We start from the raw sequence: 20576 nt of genomic DNA on the forward strand, positions 1-20576 counted from the left end.
AGATGGGGAAAATATCAATATATCATCAAGATACACAAAGACGAAGCGATTCACCATGTCTCTCAACACGTCGTTAACCAGGGCCTGGAAGACAGCTGGGGCATTGGTCAGACCAAATGGTAGGACCCGGTACTCAAAGTGTCCCGTGGGTGTGTTGAAGGCTGTCTTCCACTCATCCCCCTCACGTATGCGAATTAGATGATAGGCATTCCGGAGGTCTAGCTTGGTGAAGACCTTGGCTCCCTGCAATAGCTCAAAGGCAGACGACATAAGAGGCAAGGGGTACCTGTTCTTAATAGTGATGTCATTCAGGCCTCGATAATCTATACAAAGAAGAACCCAGCACCTGCAGGAGATGAAGAGGGTCGAATGAGACCGGCTTTGAGGGATTCATTAATGTACTTGTCCATGGCCTCTCTTTCAGGACCTGAAAGGGAAAACAAGTGACCCTGGGCGGCGGAGAAGTGCCTGGGAGGAGCTCGATGGCACAATCGTAAGGGCGATGTGGAGGTAAGGAGGTAGCCCGGGACTTGCTAAACACCTGGCACAAGTCGTGGTACTCCACCGGGACCCCATTCAAATCAGCAGCCTCCACCTGCAAGACAGGACACACAGACACCGGAAAAGAGGCAGCACCCAAGCAAGACGCAAGACAAAACTTACTCCAAGACAAGACAGAGTTTCTAGACCAATCCACGTGAGGGCCATGTTGCACCAACCACGGGTGCCCCAATACTATGGGGGCACTCGGGGATTCAAGAAGGTACAGCGTGGTTACCTCACTGTGATTGCCCGAGACAATAAGATTGACAGGAGGAGTAGCATAGGAGACAGTAGTAATTAAGGTGCCATTCAAGGAACGGGCAGGAATAGATTCAGGAAGAGGAATGGCAGGAATCCCCCACCGGGTGGCTAGAGAGACGTCCATAAAGTTTGCCCTCTGCTCCTGAGTCAAACCAGTGCCGCGCAAGAGTTAGAAACATCACCAAACTGAATAGAGGCAGGAAGGAGATTACGAGAGGAGGGGGAATTCAATAAAGGGGTAACGCTCACCAGGATCCCCCTCTTTACTGGCGAGCCTTGACTTTTAGCGGGCAGCCTGCTGCGAAGTGACCTGATTTGCCGCAATACAGGCACAGCCCTAGGGCGAGGCATTGCTGCTTTTGTTGTGGAGTGAGGCGAAGGCGCCCCACCTGCATTGGCTCAGGCTCAGTGGAGGAGACATTCAGGGAGTCTGTGGGGGAAACAGGAGATGACTCCTCCGTCCTCCAGGACGGACGAACTGCCAGGCGCTGGCGGCGGCGGCGAAGACGACCCTCGATCCGCAATGCCATATTGATAAGGTCATCAAAGTCACATGGCAAGTCCTGAGTGGCCAGCTCATCCTGGATGTCATCCTCTAGCCCTGCACGGAACATAGCTCGACAGGCCTCCTCATTCCAGTCACAGGTAGCTGCCAGAGTCTTGAAATGGAGAGCATAGTCAGTCACTGAGCGACCCGCCTGACGGAGCCGTGCTAGCTGGTCGGCCGCTTCCTGACCTCTGGCAGAGCGGTCAAACAGCCTCTCCATCTCCTGGCGGAAAGCTTTGAAGGATGCACAACAGGGAGCTTGAGTCTCCCAGACGGATGTTCCTCAGTCTCTAGCCTTTCCAGTTAATAGAGTTAATACAAAAGCCACTTTGGACTCCTCAAGTGCGTATGTGCGTGGCTGCAGGGCAAACACCACGGAACACTGGGACAAGAAGGCCCGGCAGGAATTGGGGTCCCCATCATAGGGTGGTGGGTTATTACATCGGGGCTCCGGCTCATGGCGAGGAAGCTGGTGAACTGCACCACCCTGTGCGGCTTCTCGTTGCAGCTCTTGGATGCGGGTGGTCAGCTCAGCCACTTGGTTTGCTAGGAACTCCACCTCCCTTGTGGTGTTCGTCAGTCTGGCTTCATGCTGGCCCAAAAGAACACCCTGCTGGGTGACTGCGGTTCTGACCGGATCTGCGCCTGCTGTGTCCATGATGGCCAGATCGTTCTGTCAGGGACACCACCGGACACAGATGCAGGTTTCAGTATGCTACCAATTTATTTTATAAGTCCAAAAGAAACTTCCTCAAACGAACAGAAAAAGACCGGGAAATCAATGAAAATAGTTCAACAGAAAAATCAGAGGCTTCAATGTCCTTGCGAAACCACCCGGCAGGGGGCGCCCGATGGCGCGGCCGCGTCGGCCAGACGGAGAGGGGAGGAAGACACATGAGAACCGACATCAGAGCGGACCGAAAAACTTCTGCGGAATGCAGATGCCTCGTCTGGGAAATGAGGAAGGGGGAAAAAATAGAAAGAACAAAACAACTGGTGGCAGAAAAACCTGACAAGGACCGACAATGGCACGACTAAACAAGGCTAGACTGGAGCGGACAGAGTGGCTGTACATAGACTATTGGCGTGCAACGATCTGGCACCAATTGGCACGAAAGACGGAAATAAATACAGCGAGAGATGAACAGACATTGAATTCAGGTGAGCGGAGTCAAACAATTAGGAGCGGAAGAGGTAGTAACGAGGGGGGGGGGTGGGGGACGCCACAGAAGGGTGCATGGCGAACGATCAAAACAAAACACCATGTGCGCAGATGCAGACATATACAGAACACGCACACCGAAGAACAGGGTGATCAGACAGAAGACATGACAGTATCTGCTTGTAAACAAAAACATTTCATTCTAGCTTCATGCATTCTTTTTTATAAACACTTGAATGTGGCTAAGTTCCATAAATAAATAAAAATAATAAAGCGAGAAATAAACCACATTTTGTGCAAAAAGCTGAAATAAAAAGACTATGACTATATTTAAAACGTAGATAGAGTTGATCAACACCGCAAAGCTTGACAGTCATTACCTCTTCATGGGTCAGTATTTTATTACATAACGTTACACAGTGGTGATGCTGTTTTATGTTTTATGTGTTAGATTACATGTAGAAGCATTCTGTACAGAAGGTGTGTAATAGTGCCCACCTACCATATAACAACGAAAACATTTATTCCTGGAGTAGCTATGGCCAAATATATTTAGACTTTCTAAGTATAAGTCAAATATATTTAAATGTCATTTTAAGTATATTTCTGAGAAGTACTGTACATAAAGCACATTTCTGAGAAGTACATAAAAAGTAGACTGAAAGTATACTTTCCTATTTTTTTAGTTTAAAGGAAGTATACTAATAGCATACTTCAATAATCGTCTTTTTCGTAAGGGATAAGATGGATGATGCATCAGCTGTTTTGATATTGTTAGCTTTTGAGGATTCACAACTGCAGACATTCATTGGAGCCAGTGAAGCTGATATTTTTGTCCTCACATTTCTAGGAAAAGGAGGAAGGAACACTCTCATCCAGGAGGCTGTATGATTGAGCTGACCACTTTCTCTCTCTTTCTCTTTCCCTCTGTCCCAAAGCCTCCAGACAACGGGCCTCCTCCCTTGCCGAGCTCCTCTCTTCCTGAAGGTTATTATGAGGAAGCCGTTCCGCTGAGCCCTGGGAAAGCACCAGAGTACATCACCTCTAGTAAGGACAGTTTTAACACCACACTATTAATATGTTTTACATTTTAGAGCTTTGACAGTAATGTAGCTGCATCTGTGACCTAGGAAAGGCCAGAACATTTTTGCATTCATTTCAGTAAAATTCAATAATCGGAGTTTTAATTGTTTTCTCAGATTATGACTCGGATGCCATGAGTAGTTCATATGAGTCATACGATGAGGAAGAGGAGGATGGGAAGGGGCAGAAGATGCATCACCAGTGGCCATCTGAGGAGGCCTCCATGGACCTGGTGAAAGATGCACGTATCTGTGCATTCCTGTTGCGAAAGAAACGCTTTGGACAATGGACCAAACTGCTCTGTGTCATAAAAGACAACAAACTATTGGTGAGCATACACACACTCTTATTGATAGTACAGCATCTGGCACACTATACCCCACCAAACTATTTTAGGAAAAAGGCTTCAATTAATAATTAATGGTAAATGTTTAGCCTAACATAGCTTATCTTTAGTTTTTTCTACATTAGTAATAATAATATCAGTTTTTAGCATAAAAATGTTAAAAACTCTGTTTTTTTCATGTGCATCTCATAATCACAGGAAGCTGTATATGATGTGCCATTGTGCCATTGCCACTATTTCTAAGCAATTCTGCTTGGCTCGACAAAATGATTTCAGAGGAACATATATGTATAGGCTAAGCATCTTCCCTAATGTGTTTCTCTCTTTCTCTCAGTGCTACAAGTCATCCAAAGACCAGACTCCACAGATGGAGCTCCTCCTGTCTGGCTGTAGCATCACACACATTCCCAAAGACGGCAAGAAAAAGAAGCATGAACTGAAGATCGTCCATCAGGGAGCTGATGCTCTGGTGCTTGCCGTACAGAGCAAAGAACAGGCCGAAGAGTGGCTAAAGGTAACCAGAAATCCTAAAGGTGGCCAGACAGCTCAAAATGTTCTAGGCTCATATTCATAAGATTGTGCTCTGTGAAAATCTGGAGTAGCTTATTAGAAAGCAGCTGTTGACCTGCAAGTTTTTCTGGTGAACCACACGGATATGCTCGTCTTTTCAGCATAGAAGTTAAACCAGCAGCAGCAGTCCTCAGGTCCAGCTGTTCAGTGTTTGTGTTCAGTTGGGTTAAAAACAGGTTGCTCTGTATACTAAATACAGCATTATACATACTATTACATCTTTGTTCTCGGGTGTCACATCCATATATTTAGATTTAGTTTATATCCACCCAGTTCATTTCAACTCCTTGCGCAAGTCTTGTGTGAGCCTAAACTTTAAAAAGTTCAAAAGTTCTTGGTTTAAGTTCAAAGGATTTTAATCTTAACGGCTCTAAAGATTGTGCTCGTTGATAACTTGTTACTTTGATAGTCTGTTCTATATCTATTTAAAGCTGTTTTCCTCCACATCTGGTTTTCACAAACATTGTGAACAGTGCCAGTGAAAGTCTCTGAGCTCTCGTGTGATGGATCTTTGAGTTTATGAGTTGAGTTTGAGTTGACTTTTTTTTTTTTTATTCTGCATCTAATGTTTCCCATGTAATTATAGTTTTCTAGGCCTGGAAAAATCATGAAAATCTTAAAAGTCTTGGGAAAGTGATACAATTTCTCTAGTCCAGTTTATTTATTTAAAAAATATGATTCAAGCTCCAATTAAAACTAAATCAAATAAATTATAGCAATTAGAAATTTGCTCTTTGTAAGTGCTTTAATTATTTATTTATTTTCCAAAATAAATCTTAGAATTTAAAAAAATATATATTTCTTGTTAATGTCATTTTTGTCTAGACATTAAATCATTAGTCACTAGATATTAGATCATTAATAACATAGTAAATAATCCATTTATTCTCTTTTAAATATTCACAAGATGAGGTTATTTCAGAATGTGTTCAGTTTTGCTCTGTTTCAATGAATATAATTTTTTTTAAAAAGTGGAACTAAATTTTTTATGGGAGACATTAGTATTAAATAGTGGAATATTAGGCGACAAGGAAACTTTTTTAAGCTTTAATGGAATACTTCATGTCTTCAAACAAAATTGAGGAACAGTATAGAAGCCCAGAGGTGTCTGTGGCTCTTTAATGCTTTATCCAGTTTGCTAATGATTTATTTATGGAAAATGTTGGATTGTTGTTTTTCATTTTTAATTAATTTTAGTGTTGTATCTCTCCTCTGCATTGTTTTCCTCTTTGTTCTCTCTCTCTCTTCCAGTCTTTATTCGATAAGTTCTCTCCATGTAGCTCCTCTGTTCTGATCCTTTGGACAGGCCTGGGGAAATTCCACCTCCTATCTTTCTTCATCCCTTCGTTCTTCTTTCTTCTATATTTTTGGTCATTTAACTCTCCTCTGCCCTTGGCGGGAATGGTAAGATATGGAGTGCATTTGTTCTCCTGTTAGTCTTTGTCTATTGTATCAATGAACATGACCACTGTATAATGTTGAAAGTTCTTCTTGTCACTTCCTGCTTTCTGTTGCTTTGCATTTTATTGGCTACTGAGTTTGTAGGTTTGTGTTTGTGTGCTGATTGGTGTGAAATTGTTATTAACTGCCCATGCTGAATGCTCGTCATTGGCTTTGCCTCTCTTTACTATCTATTGTGGCAGTTTTGCATTACAATTTGTTTTGTAACTTTGACTTTGGTTGTTGGATTTCATGTAGTAGTTCCCCATATTAACTCTTCATTTGAAAATATCCATGCTAATGAGGGCACATTAGCACAGCACAAAAGATTTTTTGACTGAGTGTATCCCAGAAACCCACTTCTTTGCAGTCAATGCCAAAGAGTGAGGCCACAGCCTGCAATTTTCCCGTGAGCCCAATTATGTAAACCGGTTGCCAAACCCCAACGTGCTGCGTCAAGTTACGATGCTCAGAGGAGCTCAACGAAAAGGATATTTGGTTATATATGGGTCTTTGGCATGGGGGCAGTTTGGGAAGGGGCTGTGTAGGGTGTGTAAAGGTGAGCTTCTCTCTTTGTGATGGATCTCTGTATCCATCTTGTTCACTTGACACCACTGGTTATGGGTTTTTTGGGTGTTACCCCCAGGTAATATGAGGTCACGTTTATATGTGGCGGCGAAGAGTCTGTGCAGTCTGGAGATCTCTGGATATCTCATTCACACAGAGCCACGAGAGCAATGACGCATGTAACAGCCTTTCAGCTGCACTTCCAACTGCATGTGACGTGCAGAATCCATTTGAGCACATGTGCATGGCAGAACATGGAGGTGGTGAAAGTTTGTGCTTGTGGCATCTGTTTGACTGAGAGCAAAGAACGTTTCAGACTACCTGAAAAAAAACATGAAAATTAATACAATCGAATAAAATAATAAAGTCTTGGAAAAGTCATACATTTTCAGATTTTAAAAATATACTCACTAGAAAATTGCTCTTTTTAAATAAGTCTACGAAAATTTCTCTAGTTAATATCATTTGTTTGCTACCGTTTTTTAGCTGTATTTATAAATGTAAAAAATATATCAGCTAAACTGATCTTTATGAGTGCAATATCTAAAAATTTTTTTTTATCTTAATTCCAGAAAAGTCATGAAATTTATTGAGCAGAAATTGTGGGAACTCTGTTAAACATCATAAAAATAGCATTTTTTTAATGCCCCTTTTTTTTCCTTTTTTTTTTTTTTGAAAAAATGATCAGCATTTATTTATTTGTAACATAACAAGCATCCCATTCATTTAAAAAGGTATATTGAGAAATATAGAATTTCTGCCTGTTATTTTGCACTTCAACTTTTTGTTCTGTGGTCTCTTTAAGGTGATGAAGGAAGTCTGCTCTAACGGAAATGGAGTGGTGGACTGTGACGGAAATGGCTCTGGTTCCCCAGTTCACAAAGCAGAGCTGGAAAAGGTGTGAATTCATAATTCTATTTATATATAATACTTTGCATGTGTGGGTGTGGGTTTACTATGCCTGCAGAATATATTGGTCTACCGACATGCAGGTTTGTGAGACTGTGTGGCAGTTTGCATGGTTGCCAGCTTCACCACACCTCAGTACCCTGCACAGGCGCCTCCTATCTGTATTCCTGAACAGTGGCTCTACTGCAAGGCCATGGAGGGCTATAAAAGCTGCATATGCATACCAAATTCCATTCCAAATTCCATATTGTTGTGGATGTGGGAGGATATGTGATCTTATAATTTTTAAAAACACATTCTTTAATATGCAGTATGCTGTGACTGTGATTTTTGCAGCATGCACATGTTGCACTCGTTTATGTGTGTGTTCTGTTTTTAAGACAGATCTAAAGGTGGTTTAATGTCAAACCTCTTAAACTGGCACAGCATGCATGAGCCTAATCTAATTATTCACATTTAATACAAAGCGAATGCAATCCGAGTTTTGTTTGGGTAGCCTGCAGAGGTGTATGTGCTTTAGTATTCCATACTCTTTGTGTATGTATATAATGTGTCTGTCTATAAACAAGTTGTCATTAAATTTAACAATGAATCCACTGTTATTTGTGCCGTTTAGTGTTCATTCTCCTGCTAAAATCCATGTTTTCTCTGTAACTGCAAGCATACTGTACCTGTAACCTTACTCTTGTTTTGCAGAAGCTGTCCTGCGATCGACCCAGTTCAGATGGAGAGCCCTGTCATGAAAATGGAATCTCGGATGGCAAAGATCCAGGTGAGTCTTTATGTTCAGTCCTTTATTTAGACCATATCATCGGGACGACAGATCATGACAGTCCATGTAAAGGGAGAGTATTTTGTGTCTGGAAGCTATTCCATCTATAGCTGTCCATCTCTCTAAAATATGTGATTCAGTGTTTGATAAGTTTTGATTAGCATTTGATAAGTTGATTTAGTGATATTTAAATAATATTTTTCAGCATTAGTTTGTCAGTCATTTGTCAGTTGTTTTTGACTGCTGAATTGTGCTTGGAAAACCTGTCAGTTACTAGCTAAAATAGCTGTGTTAAAAAAATATTCATGAAGTGAACTTTAAATCTGAACTTTTTTCAGTTAAAACAACAAAAAAACTTAAAACAACAGAGCAACAGTACGTGAAAAAAGTAAGATTTTTATTTGAATTGAAAAATTCCATTGTTTGAACAACGCCAAAGTCAAGGCAAGGAGACCCTTCTCAATAATCTAATAGGATTATTTATCAAGTATTTACTCCACGCTGTCTCGATCTAGGATTGAACTTTTCAGGACATCTGTTTCAGGTCTGTGGAAATGTTTCTTTTTTTTTTCAATTTGAGACTGCCTTGTCTCAGATGTGTTGGTGAAGAATTGCCTAATTTGAGTGGAATCCAAAACTTGTGAATCTGCAAACCCGTATGATTGATAGCTCAGTATCACGGCCACAAGCCGCAGTAACTGCTGTGCTGTTTTCACATGAGTTATGGAAGCTTACCCTTGATAAACCTACGGATAAACAAGGACTGGTTTCATATAATAATCCCTGTAAAAGTGTAAGGTTATGGAAAGGTAATGAAAAAGTTTTTTTATTTTTTTTTATTTTATAATAAAAAATATAGGGTAGCATTTCTTGGCAGCAGAAACACAAACCATCTCTGTCTGATAGCACCTGAGATATTCTTACATCAGACCAGCAGCCAACTGCTGCACTTCTTTGATGAAAGATGGAATACAAATTAAAAAAAAAAAAAATGCAGATGAATCAGATCCGTCATATTCTTTCCAGCTGTCGTAAGTGCTGAGACACTGTGAAATCATATTAGCCTGATCGCAGAATTTTCCTTCATGATAAAATTAAGAACTATGTCTGTATAGATCCTTTAAGGGCCAATGGTTTTTGCATCTGTGTCTCTGGGTTTTGCCTCATGGCTGAGGCTGCTGTGCAGAGACAGAGAAACTTTAGAGGACTTGGGTTCAGATGGGCTTAGCTTTAATTAAAGGAGTCGCCTTTAACTGTAATCTTCTACAGTAGAGCTTGGACCAAGTCAGGCCTTCAGAAAAGCAAGAGCTTCTCTCTTTTTATGTATTCTTTGTCCTTGTGAGCTGCCTTTGTAGTAGGCCTTTTGGAGAAGCAGAAAAGTCTGTAATTTGTTGTGCTGCAGCGTCTTACACATTTTATCCCAGTCCAGATCCCAAAATGCAAGTTTGCTCACATTGTCCACCATTGGTTTGGAATAAGATGTGACCTGAATGGTTTTCCACAGTGTGTCCTTTTACATTCAGTGCTCAAGTTTGTTTTTCTAGATCTTTTGTTTCTTACAATACCATTAACCACAGACCACACTCCTCAGATAAAAGTATCTGAACAACTTGGAGAAGAACGGAGTTGGTTTCACGCACTGTTTAGGATTTAAGTCTGAAGACGTGTCCTGTCATTGTCAGTACAGCCTCTTACTCTCTGGTCGAAATGACTAACATTTTAAAGTGAACAGGTTTGTCAATTGCCATAATTCTACAATCTTTTTATAAAATAAAATAATAAAATAATCTTTTTCCCACCAAATCCATCCCAAAAACAAAATATTTTCCAAACCCATCCCTTGTTATAGTTGCAACACCAACTGGTTTCTAGATAACTAGCATTTCTGTATAATATATTACTTCATAAAATCCCAAACATGTATTTCACACTCTGACACTAATTTGCTTTTTCTTTTTTTTTGCAGCCAAAGGCAAGAAGAACTCTAAATCAGAGCAGAAAGGCACAGTGGGACGTGTGACTGGAAAGAAAATCACTAAAATCATAAGCCTGGGCAAGAAAAAACCATCTACAGATGAGCAGACCTCATCGGCGGAGGAGGATGTCCCAACATGTGGTGAGCGGTTACACATTTTGATATTAACTACCATACAAAAGTTTGGGTTTGGTAAGATTTTTAAATGTAATATTCTAATTTTGTGAAATAGTATCACGGTTTATAATAACAGTTTTCATTTTAATATATTTTAAAATGTAATTTATTCCTGTGATCATAAAGCTTAATTTTCAGCAGCCATTATTCCAGTCTTCAGAAATTATTCTAATATGTAACAGTAACATTTCTTGTTATTATCAACGATGAAAACAGCTGTGCTACTTATTTTTGTGGAAACTGTGTTAATTTTTTTCAGGATGCTTTTTTGAAAGTTTAAAAGAACAGCATTTATTTTAAACAAATCTTGTTAAACATTATGGATGTCTTTACTGTCAATTGAATGCATCCTTGCTGAATAAAAAGATTAATTTCTTTAAAAAAACATCTTACTGACCCCAAACGTTTGAATAGTGTATGTTCACTGATGACAGTGGTTATGTTCACTGTCTGTGTTCAGATTTATAACTGTATTTACTAATAGGCATACATTTTAGATTGGCCTGGACATACTGGTAGAATAAGGCCTTTATGACCAGCTAACTGAAGTCAGTCACTAAATAATGTCTGTAGTATCCATAGTGACAGGTATTAAATATCAAGACTTTGAATTGCATATTTCAGGATTTAGTTTGATCTGTATTGGGCAGCTACCATTGTTTTCATCCTCTCAGATATGCTGCCAAAACTAGTTGCTGTCTAGTTTTTTCCATCTAGGTTTTTCTTTCTCCACCTCTTAAACACATTACCCAAACAAAGGATTGTCTTGCTCTCTAGTCACACAATACCTAGATTTTTGCTATTTTCATAACATGAGAGTCCTAACATTAGTGTTTGATAGCCCCTGTAGTATGATACTTAAGCATTCTAGTTAAAGCGATTAGTCAACAGAAGAGACGGACGGCTGCGCGTGACTTTTGCTTAATACTTGTTTGTAGATCTGTTGTTGATATTATTACTTGCTGCTAGCAAGAAATATTTTGTTTTCTACCGATTTGTACTTTGTATTTTAGCTTACTGGTAATTATAATAATTGCTGCCGGCTTAGAAGGAGCCTGTGTTATTTGCATTGATCCTTTCCTGCACTTAAAGGGTTAGTTCACCCAAAAATGGAAGTTAGGCTGTGTTTTACTCACCCTCGAGGCATCCTAGGTGTATATGACTTTCTTCTTTCAGGCGAATCCAGTCGGAGTTATAATAAAATTGTCCTGGCTATTCCAAGCTCGATCATTGCAGTCAGCAGTTGTTGCAGTTGAACAGTCCACAAGTTGTCAAATAAAGCGTGCACATATTGCAAAAAAAATGCTGTTTAATCAGCAAGGATGCATCAAATTGATTAGATATATAACCATATTTACTATTAGGTAGGCCTATACGTTTTAGATGGTCCTGTACAGTAACAAAATCTATAAAGTTAAAAAAAATTATATTTCAAATAATGCTGTTCTTTTGAAACTTCTATTCATCAAATGATCCTGAAAATATATGTATCATGGTTTCCACAAAAATATTAAGCCATTTTCAACATTGATAATAATAATAAATATTTCTTGAGCAGCAAATCAGCATATTAGAATTATTTCTGTAGGATGTGACACTGAAGTCTGGAGTAATGGCTGCTAAAAAAAATTTAAAAAATTAAAATTAAAATCTGCTTTTCCATCATAGGAATAAATTACATTTTTAAATATATTAAAATAGAAAATTCTTCTTTTTCCTCAAAATGTTAACATTAAAAAATGAACTGAAAATTTTAATTACTGGCAACATTTTTAAATAATTCTTCCCCCAACTCTATCATCAACATTTTACATTCTGCTTGTGTGTGGGTCTGTCGGCCCAACCCTTCATTAACAGGCTATCTGAATGTGCTGTCCAATAACCGCTGGAGAGAGCGCTGGTGCCAGCTAAAAGACAACCAGCTGTTGCTGCACAAGGACCGGGCAGATCTGAAGACACACATGGCCTCTCTGCCGCTGCGGGGGTGTGAGGTCATTCCAGGGCTGGACTCCAAACATCCCTTTGCCTTCCGTCTGCTGCGCAACGGACAGGAGGTGGCTGTTCTGGAGGTACGTGCCAAGTCCCTCAGCTCTTGCGGGGCAATTAATGTGTCTGAGACAGGACCTCAGGGCAGGGATTAGATGGATGATTTGGTTGGCTGGCTCTCGCTATGATGTCACTGCTGTATCATGTGTAGAGTGGATTTGCAGAGATTTGTCTCATATTCCACTGACACTCATTCATTGCATCTTTCCTCACTCTTTTCCCGTCAGGCCTCCTCCTCTGAGAGTATGGGAAGGTGGCTGGGGGTCTTGCTGGCCGAAACGGGCTCCACAACAGATCCTGCTGCTCTGCACTATGATTACATTGACGTTGAAACCACTGCAAATGTCATTCAACTGGCCAAGCAGTCATTTTGGTGGGAACCCAGTACTGCTAACAATATTTTCATTAGCATGCCAGTAACTTCTTTAACAACCTACTTTTTCATCATGTAGCTGGTATACTGTAGCATTATTTTTTTCAGATTGTATTGCACACCATTTGAGTTTTTTTTGTTGTTTTTTTACAGCCATTTGAGCTTTAATAAGCTCTCTTAAACACACTCTTATACAGTATGTAACATTGGAAAGTCTGATTCATTTTATTGAATTGGTTTCATGCAATTCACCCAGTTCATAAAGAGCTGGTTAACAAATTGTATCTTTTGCCAAAAGTTTCCTGCAGTGCATTTGCGCCTTCATATTTATAAATATTTAAGTACAGGTCCTTCTCAAAAAATTAGCATATTGTGATAAAAGTTCATTATTTTCCATAATGTAATGATAAAAATTAAACTTTCATATATTTTAGATTCATTGCACACCAACTGAAATATTTCAGGTCTTTTATTGTTTTAATACTGATGATTTTGGCATACAGCTCATGAAAAACCAAAAATTCCTATCTCAAAAAATTAGCATATCATGAAAAGGTTCTCTAAACGAGCTATTAACCTAATCATCTGAATCAACTAATTAACTCTAAACACCTGCAAAAGATTCCTGAGGCTTTTAAAAACTCCCAGCCTGGTTCATTACTCAAAACCGCAATCATGGGTAAGACTGCCGACCTGACTCCTGTCCAGAAGGCCATCACTGACACCCTCAAGCGAGAGGGTAAGACACAGAAAGAAATTTCTGAACGAATAGGCTGTTCCCAGAGTTCTGTATCAAGGCACCCTTAGTGGGAAATCTGTGGGAAGGAAAAAAGTGTGGCAAAAAACGCTGCACAACGAGAAGAGGTGACCGGACCCTGAGGAAGATTGTGGAGAAGGACCGATTCCAGACCTTGGGGGACCTGCGGAAGCAGTGGACTGAGTCTGGAGTAGAAACATCCAGAGCCACCGTGCACAGGCGTGTGCTTTCGAACCAGAAACAGCGGCAGAAGCGCCTGACCTGGGCTACAGAGAAGCAGCACTGGACTGTTGCTCAGTGGTCCAAAGTACTTTTTTTTTTTCGGAAAGCAATTTTTGCATGTCATTCGGAAATCAAGGTGCCAGAGTCTGGAGGAAGACTGCGGAGAAGGAAATGCCAAAATGCCTGAAGTCCAGTGTCAAGTACCCACAGTCAGTGATGGTCTGGGGTGCCATGTCAGCTGCTGGTGTTGGTCCACTGTGTTTTATCAAGGGCAGGGTCAATAGAGCAGGTTATCAGGAGATTTTGGAGCACTTCATGCTTCCATCTGCTGAAAAGCTTTATGGAGATGAAGATTTCGTTTTTCTGCACGACCTGGCACCTGCTCACAGTGCCAAAACCACTGGTAAATGGTTTACTGACCATGGTATTACTGTGCTCAATTGGCCTGCCAACTCTCCTGACCTGAACCCCATAGAGAATCTGTGTGATATTGTGAAGAGAAAGTTGAAAGACGCAAGTCCCAACACTCTGGATGAGCTTAAGGCCGCTATCGAAGCATCCTGGGCCTCCATAACACCTCAGCAGTGCCACAGGCTGATTGCCTCCATGCCACGCTGCATTGAAGCAGTCATTTTTGCAAAAGGATTCCCGACCAAGTATTGAGTGCATAACTGAACATAATTATTTGAAGGTTGACTTTTTTTGTATTAAAAACACTTTTCTTTTATTGGTCGGATGAAATTTGCTAATTTTTGCTAAGAGATAGGAATTTCGGGTTTTCATGATTTGTATGCCAAAATCATCAGTATTAAAACAATAAAAGACCTGAAATATTTCAGTTGGTGTGCAATGAATCTAAAATATATGAAAGTTTAATTTTTATCATTACATTATGGAAAATAATGAACTTTTATCACAATATGCTAATTTTTTGAGAAGGACCTGTATATTATACGATTAACAAAACACTGCTGTTCAACAGTATATTTAATGCACAAAAATAAAATGTATTTATACAGTTAATTAAATATTATATAATGTTGTATTATATTACAGTGGTTATTCAAAAAACCCTCTGTTTTTATCAAGAGAATTATCTGTCATTAAAGTATAATCATTAAATTAATTTATTTGTTTGTTACATTTTTAATAAAAATATACAAAATATTTAATATATTTGTACAATCACCATTCGAAAGTTAGAGGTAAGATTTTTTTTCTCAAGAAATTAATACTTTTATTCAGCAAGAATGCGTTACATTGATCAAAAGTGACAGTAAAGACATTTATAATGTTAGATTTATATTTCAAATTAATGGCTGTTCCTTAATGTTGTAATGATGTATTCAACAAAGATTCCTGAAAAAACATTTCACAGTTTCCACTAAAATATTAAACATCACAACTGTTTTCAACATAGATCATAATAAGAAATGTTTATTGAACAGTAATTGCTGCTTAAAATGTAGCTTTGCCATCACAAGAATAAATTACATTTTGAAATGTATTAGCAGTTATTTTAAATTGTACTAATACTTCACAATATTACTGTTTTCACTGCATTTTTGATCAAAATAAATGACCATGAAAGTGACCCCACACTTGCTCCTATTAATAGTTTAATACCACTGATTGTTAATGCCTTCTTGTATAGCTAACTACTAAGCTTGACTGCAGTTGATGTACTTAGCTTATGAGTAGCTTGTATCTTGTAAAGCTTCAGTTTTGAAGTATCTTTCCCATCACTACTGTTACACTGTTACAGAAAAGTTACAGTTTAAGTTCTCTGTGTGATGTGTACATGTAGTAATGAATATATGTATGTGTTCACAGTTTCACCAGTAAGCGTGCAGTTTCACCAAACCGATACCTGGATAACCCGGTCAATGGTTACGCCTGTCCCACAGGGGTCGCTCTGCATTATGATGATGTGCCCTGCATCAATGGATCAGTAAGCAAATGAGAAACTTTAAACCCATTAAATTCTCACCTTCATTTCTGATCCTGCCTATCTCCTCTCCGGTCCTGATCAACTTTTTCTTTTCTAACTGCTCTTCTTTTGCTTGCGATATGGAAGCTACCAGATGCGCATTACTCCTCCAGGAGTTCTGGGGACCGTCGGTGGAAAGAAGAGTCTCATTATAAGAATACAGATCTTTATGAAAACATGCCCTCCCCCAAACTAGCAGCCCGCTACTCTCCCAAATCCATCCACTCGCAGTCATCTTCCACAGTGCATTACAACACACCACTCTCCACCAAAACTCTGTCCTCTTCCTCCTCTCCCTCAGCTTCTAATACTAAAACTAACCAGGTGACTAACCCAGGCTATCACAGTATATCACAAACAATGGATATCTGTATCTTATTTCTATTTTCTGCACAAACATAAAATGGAAATAAACACAGAGCATAGTGCATGCATTATGGACCACCCAGCTCAAGAAATGACTGCTTTTGATCTATATAATATCAGTGTCTGGGTGGCCATGGCCTTGAATGGATTTACTGAGGCCTTACTTCACTCTGGGTTACATTTTATAGGTCAGGGTTTAAAAAAAGGTTGCTGACAGCTATAGTTAAACTAAAAGAAAATATCCCCTCTAGCAAAGTGTGGCTTAGTAGATGTGGTTTGCGGATATAACCTTTGAAAAATGCAACAGGTGTTAACAGCAAAATCAAAGTCTTTAAATATCAGATGTTTGTTAGTGGCCAACATATCAGTTGCACCTTTTGTGTGTGTTCAAAAGCTCATACAAGTTTCTTTCATCCAATCAGCTGAAGGGAAAGAAAGGCCTTATCACCAATGGGTTCGCTGCAAAGCAGAAGTTGGACAAGAACCAGCCCAAAAAGGCCAATGGATTTAGCAGCACTCTTCCAGTGAAACACAACAACTCTAGTAAGAGATCTTAACATATAAGAGCACATCTGATAGATGATCTCAGAATAAGCCTTTTTTTTTTTTTTTTTAAGTGGACATAAGGCTCAAACTAAACTAAGCAGACATTAAGTCTGCATCCATTATCCTAGCTATTACACCACTAATTTCTTTCAAGGAAAAAGAAGCCACACAGATTTGTGGAGAATGCTGGTTTGTGGAAATTGCAGTGCTGTTAGACAGCAGTTGATCTGTTGACTTGCTCCTTTGTAAACTCAGTCACCCCAAATTCCATTTCAGACAGGCAGTCAGTCAGTCACAGACATCCTAACCATCCAGTGGCCATTTATGTGGACTCGCAAATATTTGAATGTGGTATACTGTATATTCTGTCTGCCTTTTAATCTGCAGAGACCTTTAATGCGATAAAGAGTCCAATAGTTATCCAAAATCCAAGAGTTAATAATGGAAAGATTTTCTGATCATGGTTTACTTTGATTATAATGCGTCATTAACCGTCACAGGTGTGGACCAGTATAAGTACGGGAAAAACAGAGTGGAGGCAGATGCCAAGAAACTCCAAGCTAAAGAGGATGAGCTGATGAAGAGGAAGCAGGAAATTCGAACCCGCCTGGCCCAGCTGAAAAAAGACAGGAAGGACCTCCGCACTGCTATAGAGAACAACACAGGTGAGGATGTCAGTGGGACTATGGCATTCAATTATGATTGAATCTGAGCGCTCAAGATTACAAAAAAATTAAAATCTGTACACTACCGTTCAAAGGTTTTGTTTATAAATACTTACATAACATTACTAGATGTTCTATTTTGAATAAACGCTGTATATAAACTTTTTTATTCATTAAAGAATCCTGAATTTTTTTTTATAAAATTTCTACAACAATATCAAGAAGAACAAAAGTTTTTCATAAAATGAAGCAGTAGTGCAAATTGTCTGTTATGTGACAGTTCTAACCTTTCACACAGGTAAGCGTTCTCAGGCATCTTTGACAGAGAAACTTAAGAAAGTGGAGGATGAATGCAAACTAAAAGAGGAGGAACGAGTCAATCTGGAACTGGAGCTGACAGAGGTGAAGGAGAGTCTGAAGAAAGCCTTGAATGGAGGCGTCACACTGGGCCTGACCATTGAACCCAAAACAGGCAGCTCCAGCCCACAGGTCTGGAAAAACAGCAGTTTCTCTAACATAGACATGATGTAATGCTAACTGTAGGGTTGTGTCACGTTCAGTTTTTGGTAATAGAGAAAAGCAGGTATTAAAATGTCTCATCTGTTCTTAGTCTCCAGTGTCAATGAGGCGAACGGTGGACAACTCGCCCATTTCCAGCTGTGACACCAGTGACACTGAAACCTGCTCTCTGCCAGTCAACAGTGCATCTCTGCTGCGGCGTCAGACACAACAGAAAGCCTCACCTGTGCGAGGACACGTCCTCAGGAAAGCCAAGGTCAGGAAACACTTATTTTCTACATCACACTAGGTATTAATTGCAGGTAACATATTCTGGTTCTCATGTAAAAGCATGATCCTCCAGATGCATATAATGTATTTTCCCCTATGTGCTCACTCGGTTTTCCTTTTTTCTTTTTTTGTAGGAATGGGAAATGAAGTCTGGCACATAAGTTCTTTTCCACCAACTTTTCACTTTTGTTGTATCTATTTATTTAATTTTGTCCATATATGAGTGATGTTGAAATTGAATTGAACCATAGACACACTATTTTCCAGAATTAATTCTGGAAGACCTTGACTGAGTCCGATGCCCGGTGCTGTTTTATCATTATTCATTATAGCACTATCCTTGGATCATGATCTGACTATAAAGTGACTAACAAATGAGGAAAAACTTAAAATAGACACCAAATAGAGGCCAACAGTAATGCCACAATACCAAATGTATATATACTACCGTTCAATATTTTGGGGTCAGTACTTATTTTTTTTTTTTTATATACTTTTATTCAGCAAGGATGCATGAAATGGATCAAAGGTGACAATAAAGGCAAGGCATTTATAATATATATATATATATATATATATATATATATATATATATATATATATATATATATATTTTTTTTTTTTTTTTTTTTTTTTTTTTTTTTTTTTTTTTTTTTTTCTTCAAATAAATGCTGTTCTTTTGACCTTTGTTCAAGGAATCCTGAAAAATATAGGATGGTTTTCACAAAAATATTAAGCATCACGACTGTTTTCAACATTTGTAACAATAACAAATGATTCTTGAGTGTCAAATCAGCATGATATAATGATTCCCGAAGGATCACGTGACACTGAAGACTGGAGTAATAGCTGCTGAATATTCAGTTTTGCCATCACTAGAATAAATGACGTTTTAAAATATATAAAAATAGAAAGCAGTTATTTTACATTGTTGTAATATTTCACAATGTTACTGTTTTTCTCTATTTCTAATCAAATAAATGCTGCCTTGGTGAGCGTAAGAGACCCCAAACTTTTGAATGGTAGTGTAACATTAGAAGAAAGAGAATTATTAAGATTTTATTATTTATCATGACAGAATACACAGAACATCTCAGTGTAAGGTCCATAACTTACCATCTAAATATAATGTGCACAAAACTCACTGGTCTCAGTCGGTAATTACTTAAAAAGTCTATAAAAGTCTGTTTCTTTCTTCAACAAGAAGCCATTAATGGAAGGCAAATTCTTCAAGTATTTATTTGTAAATGTTTAAATAAATATAAGCCACTCTGTGTTTGTATGTTGATGTTTAGTAATGCCTTTCATCTGGCTTCACACAGCTTCAGGATAAACGCCAAAAGGTAAATTACAGAATGTGATCACTCAAAGCTTAATCTTTGCAGAAAAAGTGTAATCTGTATTAAAGTATTTTACCAGCCTCTGCTCCTCCTCCTCCTCCTGAGTGTCTGGACCATTTTTTTCAATCCAGCGGTCTGGCCAAACTTTTGGCTATGGTAAGAGCAGCCTATGGGGAACAGGGCAGCGCAGGCCAGGGTGTGGTCCTCTGCTGGCTGACTGCTCTGGAAACCAGGCCTGAAAGTACCGCTACACTTCCCCTCCGCCGAACACACTGCAACCACTGCACTGAAACAGCTGAAACACCAGTACACTGCAATGCATCATACACTGAGAGTTATACATGTACTACATTCGAACACAAATAATACTGCATGCATATAGTTTGCAGTCTCTAGCTGTGCACGTGCAGGTTTAAGGGCTTGTAAGTAATCCGTTTGCGAATGTTTGGTCAACAAAAGAATATTTGGCAGAAGAGTTCAGGCTGTAATCCTGCTTTGTGTTGATCACTCAAAGTCCATTCACCTGATGTACTGAAAATGGTGCTTTTAAGCAGTGCTTAAACTGTTCACTCCTAATTCAGACAGATTATGGAGTCTTGGTGCTTAATTCAGATCAAGTTTGCTACACATTTTCAAGCTACACTATATGCAGGGTCCTGTGTAAATACAGTATACTTTTTTCTGCTTGGGCCCATAAATCCTGTTTTTTGTCCAGTCATTTTGTACCTGGATGAAACCTGGTATATGTAAAGGACAACATTAAGATGATGAGATGCTTCAGTCTTTCTGCACAGCTGCTTATTCTTTATTGAAAGTGAATTACTGATTCGTCAAAGTAAAAGTAAACTTTTAAATTGAGGCAGCTTTCGGCCTCACTTTGCAGAAATAAAAGAATGTGGAATGTGAAAAATCTTTGCTTTAAATGTCATTTTAACTTTAAGGGTGGGAGCAAAGACACCATTGTTTGTTTTGCACGTTATTGATATTACTCTGTTTTATTTTGCTGATGACTGTTGTCAACTTGGCAACAAAAGGACTGTACATAGAAATAATTAAACTGCTTTAAAAATATCTTTTGTGTATGACTGTGTACCAATTTGTGTATTACAATACCTCCATTGATCATAACT

General features: G+C 39.0%; 1 protein-coding gene across 6 annotated transcripts in view; it reads left to right on the top strand.

Annotated features, from left to right (window-relative positions):
• LOC109109549 (actin filament-associated protein 1-like) overlaps positions 1–18649 on the top strand; it is a 57809-nt gene extending 39160 nt beyond the window's left edge. For 4 of the 6 annotated variants that reach the window (XM_042767590.1, XM_042767592.1, XM_042767591.1 and 1 more), the window contains exons 4-19: positions 3452–3560; positions 3713–3924; positions 4277–4456; positions 5764–5916; positions 7325–7417; positions 8125–8200; positions 10167–10316; positions 12210–12421; positions 12626–12771; positions 15584–15701; positions 15828–16064; positions 16529–16649; positions 17153–17317; positions 17616–17806; positions 17928–18092; positions 18241–18649. In XM_042767590.1, coding sequence (XP_042623524.1) covers positions 3452–3560; positions 3713–3924; positions 4277–4456; positions 5764–5916; positions 7325–7417; positions 8125–8200; positions 10167–10316; positions 12210–12421; positions 12626–12771; positions 15584–15701; positions 15828–16064; positions 16529–16649; positions 17153–17317; positions 17616–17806; positions 17928–18092; positions 18241–18267 — 2355 coding nt within the window. In that variant the 3' untranslated portion in view covers positions 18268–18649. The remainder of the gene's footprint in view (positions 1–3451; positions 3561–3712; positions 3925–4276; positions 4457–5763; positions 5917–7324; positions 7418–8124; positions 8201–10166; positions 10317–12209; positions 12422–12625; positions 12772–15583; positions 15702–15827; positions 16065–16528; positions 16650–17152; positions 17318–17615; positions 17807–17927; positions 18093–18240) is intronic. The other 2 variants (XM_042767594.1, XM_042767593.1) reach the window with 2 other exon arrangements.
• The last annotated feature ends 1927 nt before the right edge of the window (positions 18650–20576 follow it).

The sequence above is a fragment of the Cyprinus carpio genome, chromosome A12 (genome assembly GCF_018340385.1).
Source record: "Cyprinus carpio isolate SPL01 chromosome A12, ASM1834038v1, whole genome shotgun sequence".
Taxonomy (NCBI): domain Eukaryota; kingdom Metazoa; phylum Chordata; class Actinopteri; order Cypriniformes; family Cyprinidae; genus Cyprinus; species Cyprinus carpio.